This window comes from Entelurus aequoreus, linkage group LG19 (genome assembly GCF_033978785.1).
Source record: "Entelurus aequoreus isolate RoL-2023_Sb linkage group LG19, RoL_Eaeq_v1.1, whole genome shotgun sequence".
In the NCBI taxonomy this organism is placed as follows: domain Eukaryota; kingdom Metazoa; phylum Chordata; class Actinopteri; order Syngnathiformes; family Syngnathidae; genus Entelurus; species Entelurus aequoreus.
The window spans coordinates 26865959-26888720 of record NC_084749.1 but is presented as its reverse complement, the minus strand read 5'-3'; the positions used below and the strand labels follow the sequence as shown (position 1 = coordinate 26888720).

At 36.1% G+C, this 22762-nt stretch overlaps 2 protein-coding genes across 14 annotated transcripts in view; one reads left to right on the top strand and one right to left on the bottom strand.

The window, feature by feature from the left end:
• dnai3 (dynein axonemal intermediate chain 3) overlaps window positions 1-10816 on the bottom strand; it is a 66746-nt gene extending 55930 nt beyond the window's left edge. For 8 of the 10 annotated variants that reach the window (XR_009822037.1, XM_062028182.1, XM_062028183.1 and 5 more), the window contains exons 1-6: window positions 10338-10405; window positions 8452-8539; window positions 1103-1287; window positions 725-829; window positions 484-612; window positions 208-407 (exon numbers count right to left, since the gene is read on the bottom strand). Coding sequence is in view for 9 of the 10 variants with exons in the window: in XM_062028182.1 (XP_061884166.1) it covers window positions 208-407; window positions 484-612; window positions 725-829; window positions 1103-1287; window positions 8452-8506 (674 nt within the window). In the remaining variant the exon portion in view is untranslated. Of the gene's footprint in view, window positions 1-207; window positions 408-483; window positions 613-724; window positions 830-900; window positions 1051-1102; window positions 1288-8451; window positions 8540-10337; window positions 10406-10784 lie in introns of those variants that run through there. The other 2 variants (XM_062028181.1, XM_062028186.1) reach the window with 2 other exon arrangements.
• The window catches only part of mcoln3b (mucolipin TRP cation channel 3b), a 48953-nt gene that overhangs the window by 17400 nt on the left and 8791 nt on the right, over window positions 1-22762 (top strand). For 3 of the 4 annotated variants that reach the window (XM_062028196.1, XM_062028194.1, XM_062028197.1), the window contains exons 1-5: window positions 10478-10556; window positions 20540-20763; window positions 20832-20999; window positions 21217-21370; window positions 21447-21522. In XM_062028196.1, coding sequence (XP_061884180.1) covers window positions 20542-20763; window positions 20832-20999; window positions 21217-21370; window positions 21447-21522 — 620 coding nt within the window. In that variant the 5' untranslated portion in view covers window positions 10478-10556; window positions 20540-20541. Of the gene's footprint in view, window positions 1-10477; window positions 10557-20539; window positions 20764-20831; window positions 21000-21216; window positions 21371-21446; window positions 21523-22762 lie in introns of those variants that run through there. The other variant, XM_062028195.1, reaches the window with a different exon arrangement.

Here is a 22762-nt window from a genome sequence, read left to right as displayed (position 1 = left end):
GTGAATGTGTTAGCGTATTGTTATTTGTCTACTGTATGTGTCTTATGACTGACTGGCTACCAGTCCAGGATGAACCCAAAACATCGCAGAGAGATTCCAGACTGACAAAAAAAGACAGCTCACGCTTGACCCTAATAAGGGTGAGTGGTATCAAAATGGATGGATGCATTGATGGCTTATTGGTCGCCATATGCTAGCAAACTGTACCATTGTGTCTGGGCACTGCTACTCTGGATATCAGGGATAGCCTGCACCGCACAGTCCCTCTGCATCAGCTTGATGTTGAATCGCCTGTCTGCGAAGGACACGCACTCCAAGTTGCCATCCTTGGCATCTGCAACATTGCGGTCTGAAAAAGACACTGGCATTCCAAATTCTTTCCGGGCTCTGGAGAACTTGTACAGCAGCTAATGAGGAAGCCAGAAGAGAGGCGACTGAAAAACTCCAAATGCTTAATGTGTTTTTTCATTTTTACTATAGTACCTTTACTCTTGTTTCTCGAAGGGATTCCTCATCTATTTCCTTTTCACTACCGAGAGATACCCATTCCTTTGGTTCTGGGGTTTTAATGATATCGTTCACTGAATCTTCTTCAGGCTCAGATTCTGGGGGCTGTAGAATATACACACACAACAAACATTTTTAGCATAATAACTAAAACATTCTTTAGACATTCCTTGTATAGGAAACCAAATATCAAATTCCCAGCAAAGTGTTTGCTTACGTTGAGGATTTTTTCCTTTGCTTCTGGGGTTGTAACTAAGTAGAAGCATTGTCCATAAGTAAAGTCCCTGTCAAACACCAACAAAAGCTCACTCTCTGGATAATCCTGCCAAGAAAACAAAGATATATGTAAATACACGACACATCAATAATTACACCCAGGTATATTTTATATACCAATGGCAATGCCCAATTAGCCTGCATATTGCTTATCTAATCATCCAATACAAAATTGGGCTAAATTTGTTATTTTCCACAGTCCTTCGCTTGTATCTGTGCACTTTCACAGCATCTGGGGGGGTTTTCCGGGTAATCCATAGTACAATAAAAAAAAAAAAGCTTTACCAGAATAATCTGCTTCACAGGGCTGAAATTTTACCAGAATAATCTGCTTCACAGGGCTGAAATCAGACACTGCAGCTTTTGCCTTCATGTCTTCTATGATGTCATCTTTTTTCAGCAGCTTGTAAGGGTTCTCCGCTGTGACGTCCTCATCAGCACGGCAACCAAACAACTCCTGAGTGGCAGATGTCAACACCATGGGGATGATGTCCTCAGGGTGACCTTGAGGAGGGTTCAATCATGCTTTAAAATGGTTTGAAACAGTGCTTATTACATAACTTAGACTTAGACTTCCTTTTTATTGTCATTCAAATTTGAACTTTACAGCACAGATAAGAACGAAATTTCGTTACATAAGCTCATGGTAGTGCAGTGTATAGTTTTGTTGGTTTATTTGTCTTGGTTCTGGGTTACTCTTAGCATTGATTCTCTTCCATTTCCTTCGCAAAACAATAACAGGCATACTAGCTTTCCAATATGCTGTTAGTGTCTATAAGTCCCTGTCCAGCCCCGCACGCCGGTAACATCCGGTAGCAAGAACAACAATGGTGGACAATAGGGATGGGTGATATGGCCTAAAATCTACATCCATCCATCCATCCATCCATCCATCCATTTTTTACCGCTTGTCCCTTCCGAGGTCGCGGGGGGTGCTGGAGCCTCTCAGCTGCACACGGGCAGAGGGCGGGTACACCCTGGACAAGTCGCCACCTACATCGCGATATATATTTCCGCCTCCTGCGGTAACGAGTTATTGCACAATATATATTATTTAGTATGTAAATGGTAATAGAAACATTTCAAAATGGGTTACAAAGGCTCCTGATTTGGCTGCAGACCTATGTGGTAATATATTTTATCATGTCATGTTCTATTATTTTCTCAAAACTATTATTAATCTACTTGCTAATTTACTGTTAACAGCTGATTACTTTTTCCTCTAACGTGGTTCTATGTACACTTCTGTAAAATATAATAAGAATTTATTATTCTGTTGTTTGGATACTTTACATTAGTTTTGGGCAAAACTAAAAAATTGGGAATCACTCCAACACCATGTTACAGGGGCAGTATTGGCTATATGCTGATACTGAACATTTTAATTTTTAAGAACATTGAATGATGACATTTTTGATCCCAATTATATTCAGACAAAAACACAGGATGTCGGTGTGACAACATCAATTAAATATTTGCAATTATTTCCTACTATTGGCTTTGGTTTATTGTGAGGCACATGTACTAACTACTGTTTCACCGTCCCGTGCTGCCCACACACACTATGAGTGGTCTACTTATGCCGGACATTAGTGATCATCTGCGAGTTTTGTCAATATATGATGTAAACTACAAGGAGAGGAACATGGATGACAAAAATACATTTCGAAAACTATGCACAGAGAAGAGTATGATTGCCTTCAAAAATTTGCTGCAAAAGCAAAATTGGGACAATGTGTACAATTAAAATTATGTTGATGAAGCATATGGAACATTTTTAAACATGTTCATAATACTCAATGACAAACATTGTCCATAGAAACAACTCAGTAGAAATCAGAGAAAGAACAATCAACTACGGTAATTCAATTATGGAATGTATTTAGCAAAGATATCAAACATTGTACTAATATGATCCTATTCAAAAAACTATTCAACATTAAAGTGATTAAAAAGTACAAAGAAGAAGAACCATGACAAACATTCTGAATTTATTGATAATCTTATTTATCTTACCATATGAAATACAACTGACTTCACTAAATATTTATTTATTTTTCAATGTTATTACTTATGGAGTATAATGTGAATAAATTGAGAACAGGAAGTGAACAAAAGTGTTAGCAACTGCTATGTAAAGGAAAAGGGGAATAATTAAATAAGCTCTGCTTCTTCCTACTCCTTTTCGAACATTTTGAAAAGAAAGAACGGAAATTGTGATATATCATGTTGTATGCATGCATTTTGGAAATAAATTCAAACTCAACTCAACTCAACTGATGCAGAGAGGGCCCAAGTCCTTATTCACATGTGAATGGCGGTCTATGTCTTCATGTGTCAGCACTCAGGCTGTCTTCAAATAGTCTAAGATTTGCCGATTCGATTTGATTTGATTTCTCTTAAAAAAACCTGCCTTAGATTTGACTGATTGCCGACTGTGGCCAAAAGCTAACGGATCAGATTCATCCATCCATCCATCCATTTTCTACCGCTTATTCCCTTCGGGGTCGCAGGGGGCGCTGGAGCCTATCTCAGCTACAATCGGGCGGAAGGCGGGGTACACCCTGGACAAGTCGCCACCTCATCGCAGGGCCAACACAACATTCACACTCACATTCACACACTAGGGCCAATTTAGTGTTGACAATCAACCTATCCATTCGACTATGAAAATCTTTAGTCGAAGACAGCCCTCGTCAGCACTGTGATTGGTCATTTGTCTAGAGCAGGGGTGGGCAATTAATTTTTACCGGGGGCCGCATGAGCAACCCGAGCACTGCTGGAGGGCCACATCGACAATATTTCAATTAAATTTTGCTCGATATTATTTTTGATATATACCGTAAGATAAATAATAATAATAATTAATAATAATAGTAATACTTCAACATAGTGTATGTAACAGCATTCCATGACTAATATAAATAAATTAACATTAATAATAAATGACAGTAAAATAAGCACACGTATGACTGAGGAGTCATAGTGTAACTTTGTGTGATGTTTGAGTTGTCCGACTTTTTGTGTGGCCATAAACGCACCAGTGGTTTAGTGCTATGCGTGTTGGTGACAGATGACAAGTTGGTTTTGGCCTGGTTTGTACGGCAGAAAATGACTAGTTTTTCGAGATAGAAGTGTTTTACTCATGTTTTTGGTGTGGTTATGGCTGAATATAAACAGTTTTGCTCAATAAAGTGATCGATATAATTCCTGGCCTCGAAGCATCTCGATAGACGTTACAATAATTGAACGGTGTTCAATTGAACGGTGTTGACGAACACCGTTAGGGCCGCTTGTTGTCACTGTCACTCAAAGTTGCATTGCAAAATTACATAGAATAAATATGTTTATTTTGTTTAGAATTCAGATGGGATTTGATTTGGTGCGCGGCATATATTTGCTGCGCGCAGCAGACGCTTGAGCAGTGCGCAATTGCGCAGGCACGCACCTTAGAGGGAACGTTGCATGGCAGTCCATGTCTTGTTGGAAACACGCCATTCTTCATCAACTTTTCTCTTTTTAGCGTCTCGGGTGTAAACCGTGCATCACTTGTCGCTGCATGTGCACCTTCACTCGCAGGTTACACACTGACACACGCCCATAAATAATAATTTTCAAAATAAAAGCAGCGCAGTTGTATTGCGCGCACGACATAGATGTTTTTTCAACTTTATTTTGTAATTAATGATTGCAGCTGTTCACATTCACTCACAATCACGCACACGCATACGTCCACACGGAAGTAATACAAATAACGATTTTCAAAACAAAAGCAGCCCCGTTGTATTGCACACTCGACATAGATACTTTTTAAAATTTATTTTGTAATTTATAATTGGCCTCACGCGGGCCGGACAGGGACGCACAAAGGGCCGGATGCGGCCCGCGGGCCGCAGAATGCCCAGGTCTGGTCTAGAGTGTGTCTATACCGCTCAACCTTAGCTAGGCTAGGCTTCAGTTATATAAATAACGGATGGATCATTTATTTACAAGGTTGTGTTATGGTCTTTGGATAAATATATGTCCTGAATATTCAATATAAGGTAAACATCAGTGAATTTAGCCAGTTTGTACAGCAAATACCTACAATTCAGTGGTTTTGAAATGCTGATGGAAAAAGTGACAAACTGACACCGTGATCTGACCTCTCGATGTAGAAGACACAATAAATGAGAGTTTGAACCTGACTTGTCAAGTGAAGTTCACACAAAAGACAAGCCTGACAGCAGACAGACCGTGAAAAGTTTCTTGCCCCAGCTTTCCAGATCAAACAATCAACAACACCTCTCTCTTAAGGCAAGCCCACCCTTTAGGGTGTACCAGAATTACAACATCATGGGCGAAACATCTTTGTTAATAGTCTGCATCCAGTTTCTACACACCTGAACAGAAAGTAGCCTATTTATCTGTTAACATGTAAAAACTAGTGCTGTCAAATTATTAAAATTTTCAGTTAGATTAATTACACTTTTGAATTTGGATTTATCATGATTCATCACAGGCTTGCATAATTTTAATTAACTTAAAAAAACAATATTTTGACACAAATGCAATTTTATTGTCAGGAATATATACAGGATTTTTTTGTATTGTTTAACTTGAATGCATGTCATTTATTTGTTCAAAACTTGCTTACAGTTTTATCTAAAGTCCAGTTGGGGTTTTCAATATAAACTAAAATGTGTCAGTGTTCAAAGTCATTTTGCTTACCTTTGCACTGACATATGCATTGACCTGATCACTGACAGACAGTAAGACAACACACAGGTAACCATCCCCAGTTAGATAAAGGAGCATATGCAATTCAATAATTTTGGTGATTAACTACAAGAGTTAACTTGTTATTTTTGACAGCACTAGTAAAAACATGCTTAAATTTCGATACCATGGTGACCCTTGCTCCTGATGGGTCCTGGTTAGCACCTTGCATGGCAGCTCCCGCCATCAGTGTGTGAATGTGTGTGTGAATGGGTGAATGTGGAAATACTGTCAAAGCGCTTTGGGCTCCTTAAAAAGGGGGTAGAAAAGCGCTATACAAGTACAACCATTTACCATTTACCATTTACCAAAATGTCATTACATGCACTCACTTTCTCCATGCAATATTGTTTTCTTCATACACAACCCTTGTATAAAGGAATGCTCAGCCCAGAACCATCTATCGTAAACATGGTGCTGCGTAATGACAGATTTGATCCTGCCTGTGGTCTCTCTTTTCAAAATCTACCCACAAGGTTGCCGAAGAGAATGCTGGAATACAGCTTAAGTAAACCCACTTCCCAGCTGGGTGTGTCACCCTGTCCCACTCGACTCATTTAGGCTTCACACCAAACTCATTGTAGTGGAAATTCCCACACACAACTATGGTGACGAATTCAAGGGGAATATTTGTCTAAGAATCAAAGAAAACAGTATGTCCCATAACGCAGAATACTATAATTAAAATGCATTTGTACATCAAGTCTCAGTACAACATTCTAATGTCTAAGGATGCTTTCCTCTTGTGTACTCTTGAGTCATGAACAGTAAAGTGGATGGCCATATCTTTAAAATCTAGCTGGAATGCTGCCTGAAAATAGTTATTTTGGTTGATTAGCCTAAGAGAGAAAACGCTCACAAGAGCAACAGCCAATCAATTCTAAAAATATGTATTTTTTAAATATTTTTTGATACAAGGGTAGGGCTGGGCGATATATCGATATACTCGCTATATCGCTGGTTTGTCTCTGTGCGATATAGAAAATGACTATATTGTGATATTCGAGTATACAGTACATCCTCAAGCAGTTGCTTTTAGCTGCGGGCATTACACTACAGGCTCTTCTCACTTTTTGTTGTCTCTCCTTCTCACAGAGACGTAAAACAAGCGCACCTTCTTACATACGTATAATGCCCTCACGGAGCAGAGAGGTAGTGGCATGGGTAACGTTAGCTGTGGTGCGTGTGGTAATACGAGAGAGAGAAGGTGCGAATCTGGTAACAAATGATAGAATAATTAATTCCCAAGAAAAACAGCACGGGGTCCATTGTCTGGCTGTGGTTTGGGTTTAAGCGGGAATATGTTGAACAGACAACCGTAATTTGTCAAGTGTGGGGCAAAAGCATTGCTACAAAAAGTAGCATTACTGCTAATATGTAGCATCATTTGAAAAGTCACCCGCTAGAGAATGAAGAGTGTTTGAAACTCTGCATGTCAACATCTCCGTTCGGTGCCACACCAACAAAATGTTGAGGCAATCATTTCCACATCAACACAGTATTAAAAAAATAGTCAACAACAGAAGATGACAACGTCCACAGTAACCTACCACATAGCGAAGGACATACACTATTTGATTCCCTATTATGAAGCTTATTTTTGTTTGACAGTTATTGAAATATCTTGTCTGACATGATGCACAAAAGTGCACTTTATTTGTTTTAAACTATTGTAGTGACGTTCTGTACAAAAAGTGAACTTTAATTTAGTGTTGTTTTGATACGTCATCTTAGTGACATCATGCACAAAAGTGCACTAATAGCTTGTTTTAAAATGTCTCTGACAATCTTGCACTTTCTGTTTTGAAATGACATTAATGTTTGTGCCACTGCTTAATAACTGTTTAATAAATACAGTTTTGGTAAATTGACTTAGTTGTGATTTCCCTCTCTGCATGAAAGTTTAAAATGAGCATATATTAATGCAGTATGAACAAGAATGTTTTATTGTAGACACATAGAATCATCATACTGCTGTGATTATATGCATCAAGTGTTCATTCAAGGCTAAGGCAAAATATCGAGATATATATCGTGTATCGTGACATGGCCTAAAAATATTGAGATATTTAAAAAAGGCCATATCGCCCAGCCCTGTACAAGGGATTTGATACAAGAGATTTCCACTGAATATGAACATGTTGAATTCACATATATAATTAATATTTATCAAAAGTGTGTAAAATATTAAAACATTGACATATTTTGAACAAAATGTATCTATAATCTAAATGCTTTGAGACAATAAGAAAATATGAGCAGAAAACACTTTTTGGGAATTGAAGGATGCCCCAACCTTATTATACTCTGAGGCAAAGCTCAATGTGCCTCACTTTTAAAACCCCTAACTTAATGGTTTCCATATTTTTACCGCAAGAGAAAGGTAGTTGATGTAATATTTTTGGGTTATTCATGTTAAATGATTTCATTAGTTATTGAAAATACATTCCCCTTGTAATGGAGCGATTCTAATCCTGCTGACCCCCAAACCCATTAATTCAAACTCAGCTAAGAGCCAATGACCATTTGACCAAAAGCTTGTTGCATGATGAAAGTAAACCTGCAATGGTAAGTATGTCCAAAGGCTATGCAACAAAATTCCCCATAAAATATCAACAAATTTAATATTAACAAACACTCAAAAATATTGTGTTTTCTCATTAGTTTCTGGAACGTCAATGTTTCAAAGGCTGTTTTTTTTTCTCATAATGCATTATCCAGTAAGAATGCAGAATACAACTGATTAAAATGTGATCGATAAGTACGGCAACTCATCATTTTAAAGTAAAATACAGCAGTTTCTACAAATATTGTATTTGTATGTTGACATTTTGAAACATATCTATCAATGATGCATTTACAGTAACATTAAAAAAGTCATTTCATTACAATAAATGGCATTACACCCACCTTGGTCATTGCTCTTGCTGCCTGTACTGTTGGCTGAACTTGTTTTAGATGGCATGCTTGATTTTGTGATGGTTCATCAGTTCCAACCCTGTAAAAATAACAATCATAGTAAACAACAAAACGAAGTGTACCTGGGTTTTTAACACCCAAGTGGCACTGTAAGCCATTTTCTATGCAAGTGGTGACATCTTGTGGTAAAATAGAATAGTCGTTATTTGTTTTCAATCAAAAAGTCTCAAATTTGGCTATAATAAAAGTAAATGACTAAATACCATTTATACTCCTTTAATTCCATTAAATACATATAAATAGAGAGTGGTAGAGGTTAATTTTGTTTCATGCTTTACAACATACATTGAAAACAAGACATCCCAGCAGGCATAAGACATTGATACAACGTTGATTACATATTCATGTCCTTTAAAACTGACTTTGAAACAATCGTTGCAAAATAGTTGTATTTATAAATTGAGACAACGTTGATGTCCATCGTTGGATCCACGTTGTTGGTTGGGAAATGACCAAATTTCAATGGTCAAATCAACGTCAGAACTCAACATTGATTAAACGTTGTCAAAAAGCATGTCGTTTCAATGTTATGTTTGAGTTGTTCAACGTCAGGACCTAATTCAACAAGTACTCAATGTTGTTTTAATGTCTTGTGCCTGCTGGGATGAGACTTGCCCAATTCAACATGCCAGAAAAGGAGTAGGAAGAAGCATATCTTATTTAATCCTAACATTTCTTATGTCTCACAATTATGTCTTAAAAATATTCACACATTTCCATTTTCTAATTGGGAGAGAACAAAATGAGTAATACTAGACATATAAATTATTCAGCGTAGTTTAGAAATAGAATGTGTAAGAAAACTATTCAGTAATGAAAGAAAAGTAAAGTCTAAAGTGTACAAATGTTAAAGAAAAATTAAGAATAATGAATAACAAAATGAAAAGACAGTGTAATAGTTCGACAAATTGATCTATTTTGAAATTATTTTATCAAATTAAACCAGGGTGTCTGAACTTTTTCCAGTGAGGGCCACATACAAAAAAAATTAAAGGATGTTTGTGCCAATGTGATACATTTTGTACATTAAAGATAGTAAAACCAATACAGTGTAGATCAATCAATATATGCTAAATTATCTTAACAAAAACATCCACATCGTAGCTTTGTGTTACAGGTAAAAAAGCTGTATATACATCATGCTTTACTAATTTTATGTGCTTTAGCACGCTCAAAAACTTGAAAAAATGTGTACATGTTTACCATGACAGCACACGCAGAAATAATAAAATACCACATTTAAGGCACAGATGTAGGTTGTTGGAAATTTGAGTTTTAAGGTTCCATATTTGAGAGGATTTGGGCGAAATTAATTTTTTGTTTAATGTTCTTATCTGGGATGTGTTTATTTTGTCTTTAGAGTATATTAAGGGCCTATAAAAAATGCGTTGCGGACCGCAAATGGCCCTCAGGCCGTACTTTGAACACCACTGATTTAAACTGTAGTTTAGCCTATACTCAAAAAGTAAAAGTAAACTCGCTTTTTAAAAGAATTAGCAATTTAGCAAAAAAAAACTCCCTATGCGCTAGACCAAAACACAATGTTAAAAAAGTAATGAAATAAATGACCAGAACAACCTACTACTACAATGAATAAGATATTATATCATAGTGCAATCATTTGAATGCGGCAAAAAAAAATGTTAAACGTTAGCTTAAATGAATTGACGACACGTGCTCGCTGAGTACGGAAACGTGATGTATTGTCTTTCGGCATGCTGTTGTATTCTTTTTTTTAACATGCTGATATATTTTTCAAAGAACATTTTTTAATTGTTACTGCTGATATCTGTATAAAAGGGAAGAATAAACATCACCGGTATTTGTATCCTCTTCACAACCATCAACTCCATTTTTTTTTAACAAGACTGTTGTTTGGTTGCCAGTGGCAATATGGGGGCGTTACTACATTGATTGACAATGTCAACAACCAACCAGAGCCTGTCATTAAATGACGTCACATTTGTCTTTGGTTTCCTGAAGTATTTGCAGGTTGACGTCTGGCTCATTTCTGAAGTCCAATCGAACATAAAAAGGTCAGTCGTCACATAAATGTAAATTGAATTACTCAAATATAAAACATTGATTTGGATTTGACTTTCATGCTGTTTTAAACAGTATGTAACTTGTGTTTTTTTAATACCTGACGTCATAAAATGAAATCCGTAATGGCAGCAACCGAAAACAATACCTATTAGGTCTGTTGTCTTGTATTTATGTTCTTGTATGAAAACAATTGGTAGCCTATAAAAATGAACACTTACCATATGACACAACACTTGTTCAGGATGAATGTTGTAATGAAATTTGTTAACGGTGCACTGTGTAAACTAAGTGTGTCCAAGCTGCGGCTCGGGGGCCATTTTCGGTCTGCAGCTTGTTTCTTTTTAGCCTTTAATATTATAGTATAAAATATTGTTAAGATATAATTATTCATTAGATATATTAATAATTATCAAACTAATTAAGGTTGCCGAATAAGACAGTATAAATGTTATAAATTCGGCCGACGATAGAGCTTTTAATTCTGTTGCCATGTTGCCACAAATTTGACCGCAACAACAAGTGAACAGAGGCGTCCTCAACCCAGTGAAAACTGGTCGCTAATGAGCTAGTGGCTAATGTCCCTCAACAGTGCAGCTTTTAAATCAATAATCCTCGTCTCCATGGCGGCAAATATACTCCATGTCTAAGCTAAAAATGCTACACTTTACACCACTGTACAAAAAGCGTAATGAACCGCTAAGTTAGAGCTCTTGAATGTAAACAGGGGTAGGCAAATCAATACAAATATCGATAGTAACGATACCAAGTATAGTATCAGTATATAGACGATACTACGGTAATTAGATCGATATTTTTTATTTACAAAAAACTCAGGAAATTAGATCCACTAATCGTTTTTGCTTTTGTTTAGTTAGTTTGCACTCTTGTCTTTATTATAAATTTAGATGTAATAAAAGGAAGTAAGGAAATCATTCAAATTCAATTGATATTGTTAATTTGTTACTCTGCCACTCTGTGTTTTGTCAAGATTCCAGTCGTGATCAAAAGTGTAATCATTAAATATTCCTGAAAATGTTAAATATCAGCATTTGTAATGCAAATTCTGCTCCTGGAAGTACTTGGTATTGGAAGAATATGTACCCAAATTTGTAAAACACTTACCATATGACACAACACTTGTTCAGGATGAATGTTGTAATGAAATTAAGCCCTTAACTCCGGCTCGGGGGCCATTTTCGGTCCGCAGCTTGTTTTTTTTTTAGCCTTTAATATTATAGTATAATATACTGTTGAGATATAATTATTACTTAGATATATCAATACATATCAAACTAATTAAGGTTACCGATTAATACAATATAAATGTTTTAAATTTGGCCGATTATAGAGCTTTTAATTCTGTCGCCATATCGTGACAATGCATGTTGCTGACACATCCTGGATGTGTCCCGCAAATTTGACCGCAACAACAAGCGTCCTCAACCCAATGAAAACTGGTCGCTAATGAGCTAGTGGCTAATGTCCCTCAACAGTGCATCTTTTAAATCAATAATCCTCGTCTCCATGGCGGAAAATATACTGCATGTCTAAGGTAAACATGCTACACTTTACACCACTTTACAAAAAGCGTAATGAACCACTAAGCTAGAGCTCTTGAATGTAAACAGGGGTAGGCAAATCAATACAAATATCGATAGTAACGATACCAAGTATAGTATCAGTATATAGACGATACTACGGTAATTAGATCGATATTTTTTATTTACAAAAAATTCGTAAAATAAGATCCACTAGTAGATTTTGCTTTTGTTTATTTAGTTTGCACTCTTGTCTTTATTATAAATTTAGATGTAATAAAAGGAAGTAAGGAAATCATTCAAATGTTTAATTGATATTGTTAATTTGTTACTTTGCCATCCTGTGTTTTGTCAAGATTCCAGTCGTGATCAAAAGTGTAATCATTAAATGTTCCTGAAAATGTTAAATATCAGCATTTGTAATGCAAATTCTGCTCCTGGAAGTACTTGGTATTGGAAGAATCTGTACCCAAATTTGTAAAACACTTACCATACGACATAACACTTATTCAGGGTGAATGTTGTAATGAAATCAAGCTCTAAACTCCGGCTCGGGGGACATTTTCGGTCCGCAGCTTGTTTCTTTTTAGCCTTTAATATTATAGTATAATATATTGTTGGGATATAATTATTACTTAGATATATCAATACATATCAAACTAATTAAGGTTGCCAATTAAGACAATATAAATGTTTTAAATTTGGCCGATGATAGAGCTTTTAATTCTGTCGCCATATCGTCACAATGCATGTTGCTGACACATCCTAGATGTGTCCCGCAAATTTGACCGCAACAACAAGCGTCCTCAACCCAATGAAAACTGGTCGCTAATGAGCAAGTGGCTAATGTCCCTCAACAGTGCATCTTTTAAATCAATAATCCTCGTCTCCATGGCGGCAAATATACTGCATGTCTAAGCTAAACATGCTACACTTTATACTACTGTACAAAAAGCGTAATGAACCGCTAAGTTAGAGCTCTTTAGTGTAAACAGGGGTAGGCAAATCAATACAAATATCGATAGTAACGATACCAAGTATAGTATCAGTATATAGACGATACTACGGTAATTAGATCGATATTTTTTATTTACAAAAAACTCAGGAAATAAGATCCACTAGTAGTTTTTGCTTTTGTTTAGTTAGTTTGCACTCTTGTCTTTATTATAAATTTAGATGTAATAAAAGGAAGTAAGGAAATCATTCAAATGTTTAATTGATATTGTTAATTTGTTACTCTGCCATCCTGTGTTTTGTCAAGATTCCAGTCGTGATCAAAAGTGTAATCATTAAATGTTCCTGAAAATGTTAAATATCAGCATTTGTAATGCAAATTCTGCTCCTGGAAGTACTTGGTATTGGAAGAATCTGTACCCAAATTTGTAAAACACTTACCATACGACATAACACTTATTCAGGGTGAATGTTGTAATGAAATTAAGCCCTTAACTCCGGCTCGGGGGCCATTTTCGGGCCGCAGCTTGTTTCTTTTTAGCCTTTAATATTATAGTATAATATATTGTTGAGATATAATTATTACTTAGATATAACAATACATATCAAACTAATTAAGGTTGCCGATTAAGACAATATAAATGTTTTAAATTTGGCCGATGATAGAGCTTTTAATTCTGTCGCCATATCGTGACAGTGCATGTTGCTGACACATCCTAGATGTGTCCCGCAAATTTGACCGCAACAACAAGCGAACAGAGGCGTCCTCAACCCAATGAAAACTGGTCGCTAATGAGCTAGTGGCTAATGTCCCTCAACAGTGCAGCTTTTAAATCAATAATCCTCGTCTCCATGGCGGCAAATATACTCCATCTCTAAGCTAAAAATGCTACACTTTATACTACTGTACAAAAAGCGTAATGAACCGCTAAACTAGAGCTCTTGAATGTAAACAGGGGTAGGGAAATCAATACAAATATCGATAGTAACGATACCAAGTATAGTATCAGTATATAGACGATACTACGGTAATTAGATCGATATTTTTGATTTACAAAAAACTCAGGAAATTAGATCCACTAGTAGTTTTTGCTTTTGTTTAGTTAGTTTGCACTCTTGCCTTTATTATAAATTTAGATGTAATAAAAGGAAGTAAGGAAATCATTCAAATGTTTAATTGATATTGTTAATTTGTTACTCTGCCACCCTGTGTTTTGTCAAGATTCCAGTCGTGATCAAAAGTGTAATCATTAAATATTCCTGAAAATGTTAAATATCAACATTTATGGCGAAGTTGGTAGAGTGGCCGTGCCAGCAATCGGAAGGTTGCTGGTTACTGGGGTTCAATCCCCACCTTCTACCATCCTAGTCACGTCCGTTGTGTCCTTGGGCAAGACACTTCACCCTTGCTCCTGATGGGTGCTGGTAGCGCCTTGCATGGCAGCTCCCTCCATCAGTGTGTGAATGTGTGTGTGAATGGGTGAATGTGGAAATACTGTCAAAGCGCTTTGAGTACCTTGAAGGTAGAAAAGCGCTATACAAGTATAACCCATTTATTATTTATTTATTATCATTATTTGTAATGCAAATTCTGCTCCTGGAAGTACTTGGTATTGGAAGAATCTGTTCCCCAATTTGTAAAACACTTACCATACGATACAACACTTGTTCAGGATGAATGTTGTAATGAAATGAAGCTCTAAGCTCCGGCTCGGGGGCCATTTTCGGTCCGCAGCTTGTTTCTTTTTAACCTTTAATATTATAGTATAATGTATTGTTGAGATATAATTATTACTTAGATATATAAATACATATCAAACTAATTAAGGTTGCCGATTTAGACAATATAAATGTTTTAAATTTGGCCGATGATAGAGCTTTTAATTCTGTCGCCATATCGTGACAATGCATGTTGCTGACATGTGTCCCGCAAATTTGACTGCAACAACAAGCGAACAGAGGCGTCCTCAACCCAATGAAAAATGGTCGCTAATGAGCTAGTGTGTCCCTCAACGGTGCAGCTTTTAAATCAATAATCCTCATCTCCATGGCGGCAAATATACTGCATGTCTAAGCTAAACATGCTACACTTTACACCACTTTACAAAAAGCGTAACGAACCGCAAAGTTAGAGCTCTTGAATGTAAACAGGGGTAGGGAAATCAATACAAATATCGATAGTAACGATACCAAGTGCAGTATCAGTATATGGACGATAATAGGGTAATTAGATCGATATATTTTTATTAACAAAAAACTCAAGAAATAAGATCCACTAGTAGTTTTTGCTTTTGTTTAGTTAGTTTGCACTCTTGTCTTAAGTAGTAAGGAAATCATTCAAATGTTTAATTGATATTGTTAACTTGTTACTCTGCCATCCTGTGTTTTGTCAAGATTCCAGTCATTATCATAAGTGTAATCATTTAATATTCATGAAAATTTTAAATATCAGCATTAGTAATGCAAATTCTGCTACTGGAAGTACTTGGTATTAGAAGAATCTGTACCCAAATTTGTAGTGTGACCTAAAACTAAAGTAATCTATCCAACAGATGAATAAGTGCAAGGTACACTTTACCAGAAGTGTAGAAAGATCCAGAAAGTAACCAGCTATTAACAGTAAATTACAAAGTAGATTATGAATAGTTTTGAGACAATAACACAGCTAGAAAGGACGCAGTATTTTACCACATATGTCAGCAGCCAAACTAGGAGTGTCATAAAGTGGAGGTTTTCCCAGCTTACTGCGAGGATTGTTTTCCCAGGAAGCAAACGGACTAAATCCGACAAGGCTTGAAAGTAGGAACATTTTTAATTATATCTATAAAAGGGGCACAAACAAAAAGCGCTCAAGGCGAAGGCACAACTTAGCGAAGGAAACAAAAACTAACACTTAGTGTAAACTATGAACATAAAACAAACAACACTTACTGTGGCATAGAACGAGCAGCATGAACTATGGTATGAACAGAGCATGAAAAGCACGTCAACAGAGCAATGTCGCCAGGCCGACTAACTGGCCACGACAGGCTTAAATAGTCTCTTTGATTAGAGCCAGGTGCGTGTGTCACATGAGGCAGGTGAAACCAATGAGTCGCCATGGTGACCAAACAAGGGAGCGCAAAAACAGGAACTATGGAGTCTTAAACAAACAGAAAATTACAAAAAACATGATCCAGACCACAGATCATGACAAGGAGCCTTCGTAACCATTTTTGAAATGGTTCTATTATTATTACCGTGCCAAATACAGTATTATATCGGGGTACATCAATGACCTACCTTCCATCTGCGATGATGTGGAGATCTAATTGTATGCTGACGACAATTTTTTTATTTTTTTATTTTTTTTTTACTAACGGTTTCGATGCAAATCTTGTTGCAGCTTCGCTATCTGTAGCAATGACCAAAGCAGAACAATTGTTGACCAAGTCGTGCCTTACACTGTACACAGATAAAACTGTCACAATGTATTTTTCGAACAAAGAAAATAAAAATGTTCCCCAAAATATCTATGTAAAAATGTTGAAGTCAAATACCTGGGTGTGACACTGGATGTTACACTAAATTTAAAAAATTATGTTACATAGGTATGTCATGTTCTGAAATATAACATTGCCATCTTCTAGCACATCAGGAGCTCTTTATCATTGGAAGCAGCAACATTGTTTTTCAATGCAATGATTAAGTTACATATCTTGTACTGTGTGTTATAATGGTCTGAAGCCATACAGATTGTTTTAAATCCTCTTAGATTATTTCATAATCAAGCATTGAAAATCTTCGATAACATTTTTGGCGATACCACCATTGTAACATATTTGAAAAATATAGTATACTAAGCTTTGGAAAACTTGATCTGGAACTCCAATATCCGCCTGGTACATAAGATCCCAAATGATGCTTCCCCACCCCCTCTAAAAATATATATGTACAGCTACGCTCTCAACTAACAAGCAGAGTGTTAAGGTCTGTATTCAGGATTAAAGTCTGCCTTCTCTCAATCAGCGTTTTCTTACAAAGCCATCAGAGTGGAATGGGCTCTCAGACAATCTAAAGAACAACACAGATTTTCACAGCTTCTGATGGGCACTCTGTCTGATGGCTACCAGAATATCAGCCTAATAGTGTATTGGTGTAATAACGCCATCTTGTCTACCAATGAGGTACAGTATATAGCTATTGGATGATACCTTTGTGGATAACATCAGATGTCTACCACACTATATATGTTTTATGGACTTTAATAAAAATGGTTACACTTAAATACTGTACTTCTGCACTTTAAATGATGCTGCTAAAATATTGTAACTGGATGGCATTGCACAATGATTTTTGTAACGAGTACTTGTATATGTATATTGCACTTGTATTTTAAATTGCTTTATTATTAATTTATTTTAATCTTGTTATGTATTTTTATTCTTGTTGTGTAATGTTAATTGTGGATACTAAATGTGCCTTAAAAGGACTACAGATGGAAATTTGCATTGTGCTAATTCTGGTGCAGCCATCTTTTTAATGTAACTACACATTGTCCTTTCAATGAACAAATACAAATATATATCGTTATCGCAAGAGGATGCAATCTATATCGTGGTATAGACTTTAAGCCATATCACCAATCCCTAAAACTTATTTGCTTTGTCACCAATAGCACAAAACTAAAATGTGGATGTTTTGATCAGACAGTTGGATTGACTTTAGCTTCATTAATTAGACTTTTCAGGATTTAGCGATGTTGCTATTGACCCAACCAATCGCCGCAAATTATGTGCTGCCTTGAAACTTTGTCCAATGCTTACAACTTATCCTCACTTTATGACTAATTACCGTTATTTCCGCCAAACACATTTGTCAAACGTGCCCGTCAACGGTCTAACCCAGGGGTGTCAAACTTATTTTAGATCAGTAGCCACATGGAGAAAAATTTACTCCCAAGTGGGCCGGACTGGTAAAATCACGGCACGATAACTTAAAAATAAAGAAAACTTCAGATTGTTTTCTTTGTTTAAAAATAGAACGAGCACATTCTGAAATTGTACAAATCATAATGTTGTTAACGTTTTTTTTACACTTACATGTTGCAATTAATAGTATTCTATTTTTATTTGTCGTTATTTATATGTTCTGAATAAATTGTGTGATAATGTTCACCAGTCAACTCATTGGTGTTCATTTTCAATCTATCAAGATAAAAAAAATTATATCGAAATCAAATTACAGTATGTTAGTCATGTAGTTTGATAATTTTCCTCGACTGATGTACTAACATAATGTGGTTTATTTTGTACATATGTAGCATCATCTACAAAGATACAAAGAATTGCTATTGCGATATCCAGTGGACACATTTAGAACAGCTGTTTCTTTCATTAAAAAATTTCAGGTTCATTTTTATACTTGGCAAACTCATCCCGCGGGCCGGATAAAACCTGTTCGCGGGCCATATGTTTGACAAACGTGTCCTTGCATTACTCACCCAAGTCCTCACTTTCTTGACAGAAATGAAAGTGCGACGATAATCTCTTATCATTGCTCATTTACACAAATCACTGTTATTATAGGAACACAACAATATATTGATAAACCCTGCCTAAATTCCCAATGGTTAGTGTTACCATTTAAAAATGTAACTGTCATAAAACTGTAATCACCACTTTAAACTAGCTATCTATATACAAACATAAATACAAGGCACAATAATGTCTCTCCCCATTACAAACGTCATACCCCAATATAAACTTGTTTAAGTATATTGCTGCACTATTCAATTGTGCACATTGAACCTACAGGCTATCTTCTTAGAACAGAGTGATAGAGCTGAAGATCCAACAGGAAGTTAACTCGCGTGACGTCTCATAAACCAGAAGTCAAGCACACAACCCCCGTATTTCCTTTATCATTAAGCAACACTCTAAAACCTTTTCAAATGAAAACGGAAGAAAATAAACATATTAAGACATTCAAATAATAGGGCACTTAAGAAGCCAGAACATTAATTAATGCTTCAAGCAACGGAAGTATATTTTGTGTCTGTTTATCTATCCTGAATAAAACTTGGTTAAAAAATTTCAGTGTGTGCATTAAGGATGGAAATCTTACAAAAACTCACAATTAGATTCATTGAGTGATTCAAAATGGATTCTTGATTGGACACGAGTCTAGATACAAACCGATTTTGCAATATATTATCCATCCATCCATTTTCAGGGTCACGGGGGTGAAGGTGGTGTACACCCTGGACAAGTCACCACCTCATATCATTATGTGGTATAAAAATTATAATTAAACATTTTCAAAACAGGCTACAGGTTACAATAGATCCTCCTTACTGCTGAACTATGATGTACACACGCATCTAGTAAAAAAACATATTTTTAAAAATGGGTTCTTTGAATTTTTTTTTGTGTCTTTGATTTTCTTAACAAAAAAAAAATTGTTGAAAAAAATATAGATAATTAAAATCGTAATAAATAAGAATGTCGATTCTGATGTTAATAAAAACAATTTGGCACACCAGTAGAGTGTACAAGTACTTTTTAAGCACATAAATAAGGGCTGCCGCTATCGATTATTTTAGTAATCTATTCATTAGTTTGTTTGAGTAATTGGATAAAAACACACTTTTTGGGAAACTAGTTGAAATAGAAAAAAATTCTGCCTGCACATTATCAACATTGAAAATTAACTTTTAACATGTTTGCCTTGATAAAAAATGTAAATACATTTAAAAAAAATAATCTCCAATGTTCACCGCCCCAAAGATTACGGAACCCACACACCACCGCTTTCATGTGTGCTTTTGCAGCGGCCTTGCAGAACTTATTTCCACATGTTTAAAAATACAGGCACTGCATGCGGTCTGGATTTTATAAATGTTTTATTAGTTACACTTATTAAACGATTCATTGAAGCAAGCTTTTTTTAATCAAATTACCGGTATTCAATTTAATCAATTAATCGCTACATCCCTACATTCAACAATACCGTGAATATAATGATAACCATGATAATTTTGGTCACAGTAACTGTGATATGACATTTTCATATCGTTACAGCGCTATGCTTTAGATTGCTGTGGGTAAAATGTATGCATGTGTTGGAATATAAATGAAGGTGTTTGAGCGCCAAGCACTTTTTAACCACAAAACATAGACTCAGAATGTCTGCAACTTGTGGAGGACAGAGCAGTGCTGACAATAAGGGAGCCTTTAGAGGTGTTTGTTTTCCAGGCTGTGTACGCATTTGTGTGGATTGGTCACATGTATAAGAATTTCATCAGATGGAACACTGTGCTTTTGGGGGAGTTAAGGTTGCATAGAAGATTTAGATAACAAATGTGTAAAATCACCAGCTGATGCAATGTTACTGACATAAAAAACCCTTCAAAACTTCTCGGAGGTCCTCGGTGGAAAACAGATGCACACAATTTAAAGCTGTTTGTAAATGAAATAATAAATTGTACTATTTACATTTAGATATGCAGGAGTCTAGTGACTTGAATGGTGTGCATGACACGGACTCCCACTTGGCGTTGGCCAATCAGCGGAATCAATCCATGGAGGAATTGGACAACGTCGAGTGCCTCAGAAGGAAAACCAAATATTACTTTATGAACCCCTGTGAAAAGTATCACGCTCGTGGACGAAAACCATGGAAACTCATACTGCAGCTCATCAAAATTGCCATCATCACTATCCAGGTAATCATCACAGATGTAAATATACACTTGTCATTTGCTAATGCCCTCTTTTTTTTTTTCCATCTCAGTTGGTGTCGTTCGGTCTGAGCAACCAGATGGTTGTGACTTTTAAGGAGGAAAACTTGATGACATTCCAACATCTCTTCTTAAAGGATTTTGTTGATAGGGGCATTGACACATATGCTGTTTACAGACAAGCAGATGTTTATGATCACATCAATTACATCATTGAACAAGTAAGTGAAGGTGGACACTACACATGAAGGGAGACATGTTGTCTTGCTATACTGGAAGTCATTTATGTTGTTCAAACTGATCCTTTTGTGTGACAGTCAATCATTGATTGAGCTTCATTATGCTGCATGCTTTCATGGTCGAAGTTGCAATGTGTGAAAGAACTTTGGACATGTTGATTCATGCTTCTAAAATAGTCTCATGACTTTTCTTTACTAGTATGGACGTCTGCATAACACCACAGTAGGAAACCATGAGTATGAGAAAAACGGCTCCGTTTACACACCCTTGTCAGTGTGTCAGGAGTTCTACAGGAATGGCACCATCTACCCTGGCAAAGACACCTTTGAAATTGATGCACATGTGGAAACTGGTATGCAGGATTGTTGCTTGTATACAGGATTTTTCATAAATCATAGTGAAGATGGATTGTGGTGTGTGTCACACAGATTGCATTGACATTGATCCAATGAATCAGTCGTCGTCTCAAGGCGTGCTTCCACATTTTGAGTTGCACTTCAAAAGGTATGTAAGCACAGTGATATCTTCATTTTTGTACGGCCCATTTTTACATGAAAATATCTGCCAAGAGTTCGCACCGGTTTTTGTATACCGTCTCGGTTATCCTACATTCAAAGATTGCGCCTAACAAACTAATTATTTGCTCGCACTTCATTGGGGGGAAATAAGTACCCAAAGAGTCATTTTTTTTAGTACACTCACTATCTTTTTCCAGGCATCTTTTTTTACAAAGCGTGCCTGTGTTAAAGCCTGCTTTCAACTCCCCACCCCACGTCGTTCTCCCCCAGCTCCGTTGCCCCTCTATAACATCATCACTGGTTGACTCTGTAGTTCTTTGCTAACTAACACAGTTACACCACAAGTCTCTGGAGATAAAGGCTGACTTTTTTTGTCCTTTCAGTACATTTTTGCTGTATTTGGGTTTTTTTCATGTTATATGTTTAAAATGTCAATGTCCATTTTTTTCACAGGTGTTTGATACTATGGCAGCTATTCCACAATACCTAAAAGCCAAACGGGTCATAACAATCCTTAATTTTTCAAAAAGGCCCAACATTCTGGATTCTTTTTTTTTTTCTTTTCATTGCTCAAATCTCTTAATCAACTTCATCCCGAAACAAAAATACCAAATGTAATGTTTTTATTTTACTAATATTTTAACCTTTTAAAGGCCTTTGGTCAAATTCTATCACAGCTGTCAATTAGTACACATTTGCATAACATTATTTTACTAATTTAAACTTGTGACATTTTCAAGAAAAAAATTATATGAATGATACTTTTGTTTAGGACTGAATTGGGGCGGGGAGAACAAGCACTTTTTGTGTCTTTCTTGCCACTTTCAGATCTTAAATGGCTGTCATAGTGTCCCAACTTGTCCGATTACCTACTCAGGCGACTTCTGTGCAGTTGAAATACATGATTTATGATCTACAATAAACTTACAGGCAGCAAGACAGTGAGGAAACATCAGACCACGCAATGATGTAAACATAGGGACACAAGCTTGTGATCAAGGCGCCGCTATGAATAGTTTGTCTGCGTTAGCACATATAATAACAATATCACTAACACTTGGTTAATATTCAAGCCACAAAATGTAAATGGAGTATTGTTGCCGCTTTTTAATGGTTATTTATTGGATTTTATGGGCGAGATAGTGGAGCTACCATTGGCTCCGCTGTAAGCAGACTTTTATTTAGTTTATTTAATATGTAGAATGTATTAAAAAAAAATCAATCTA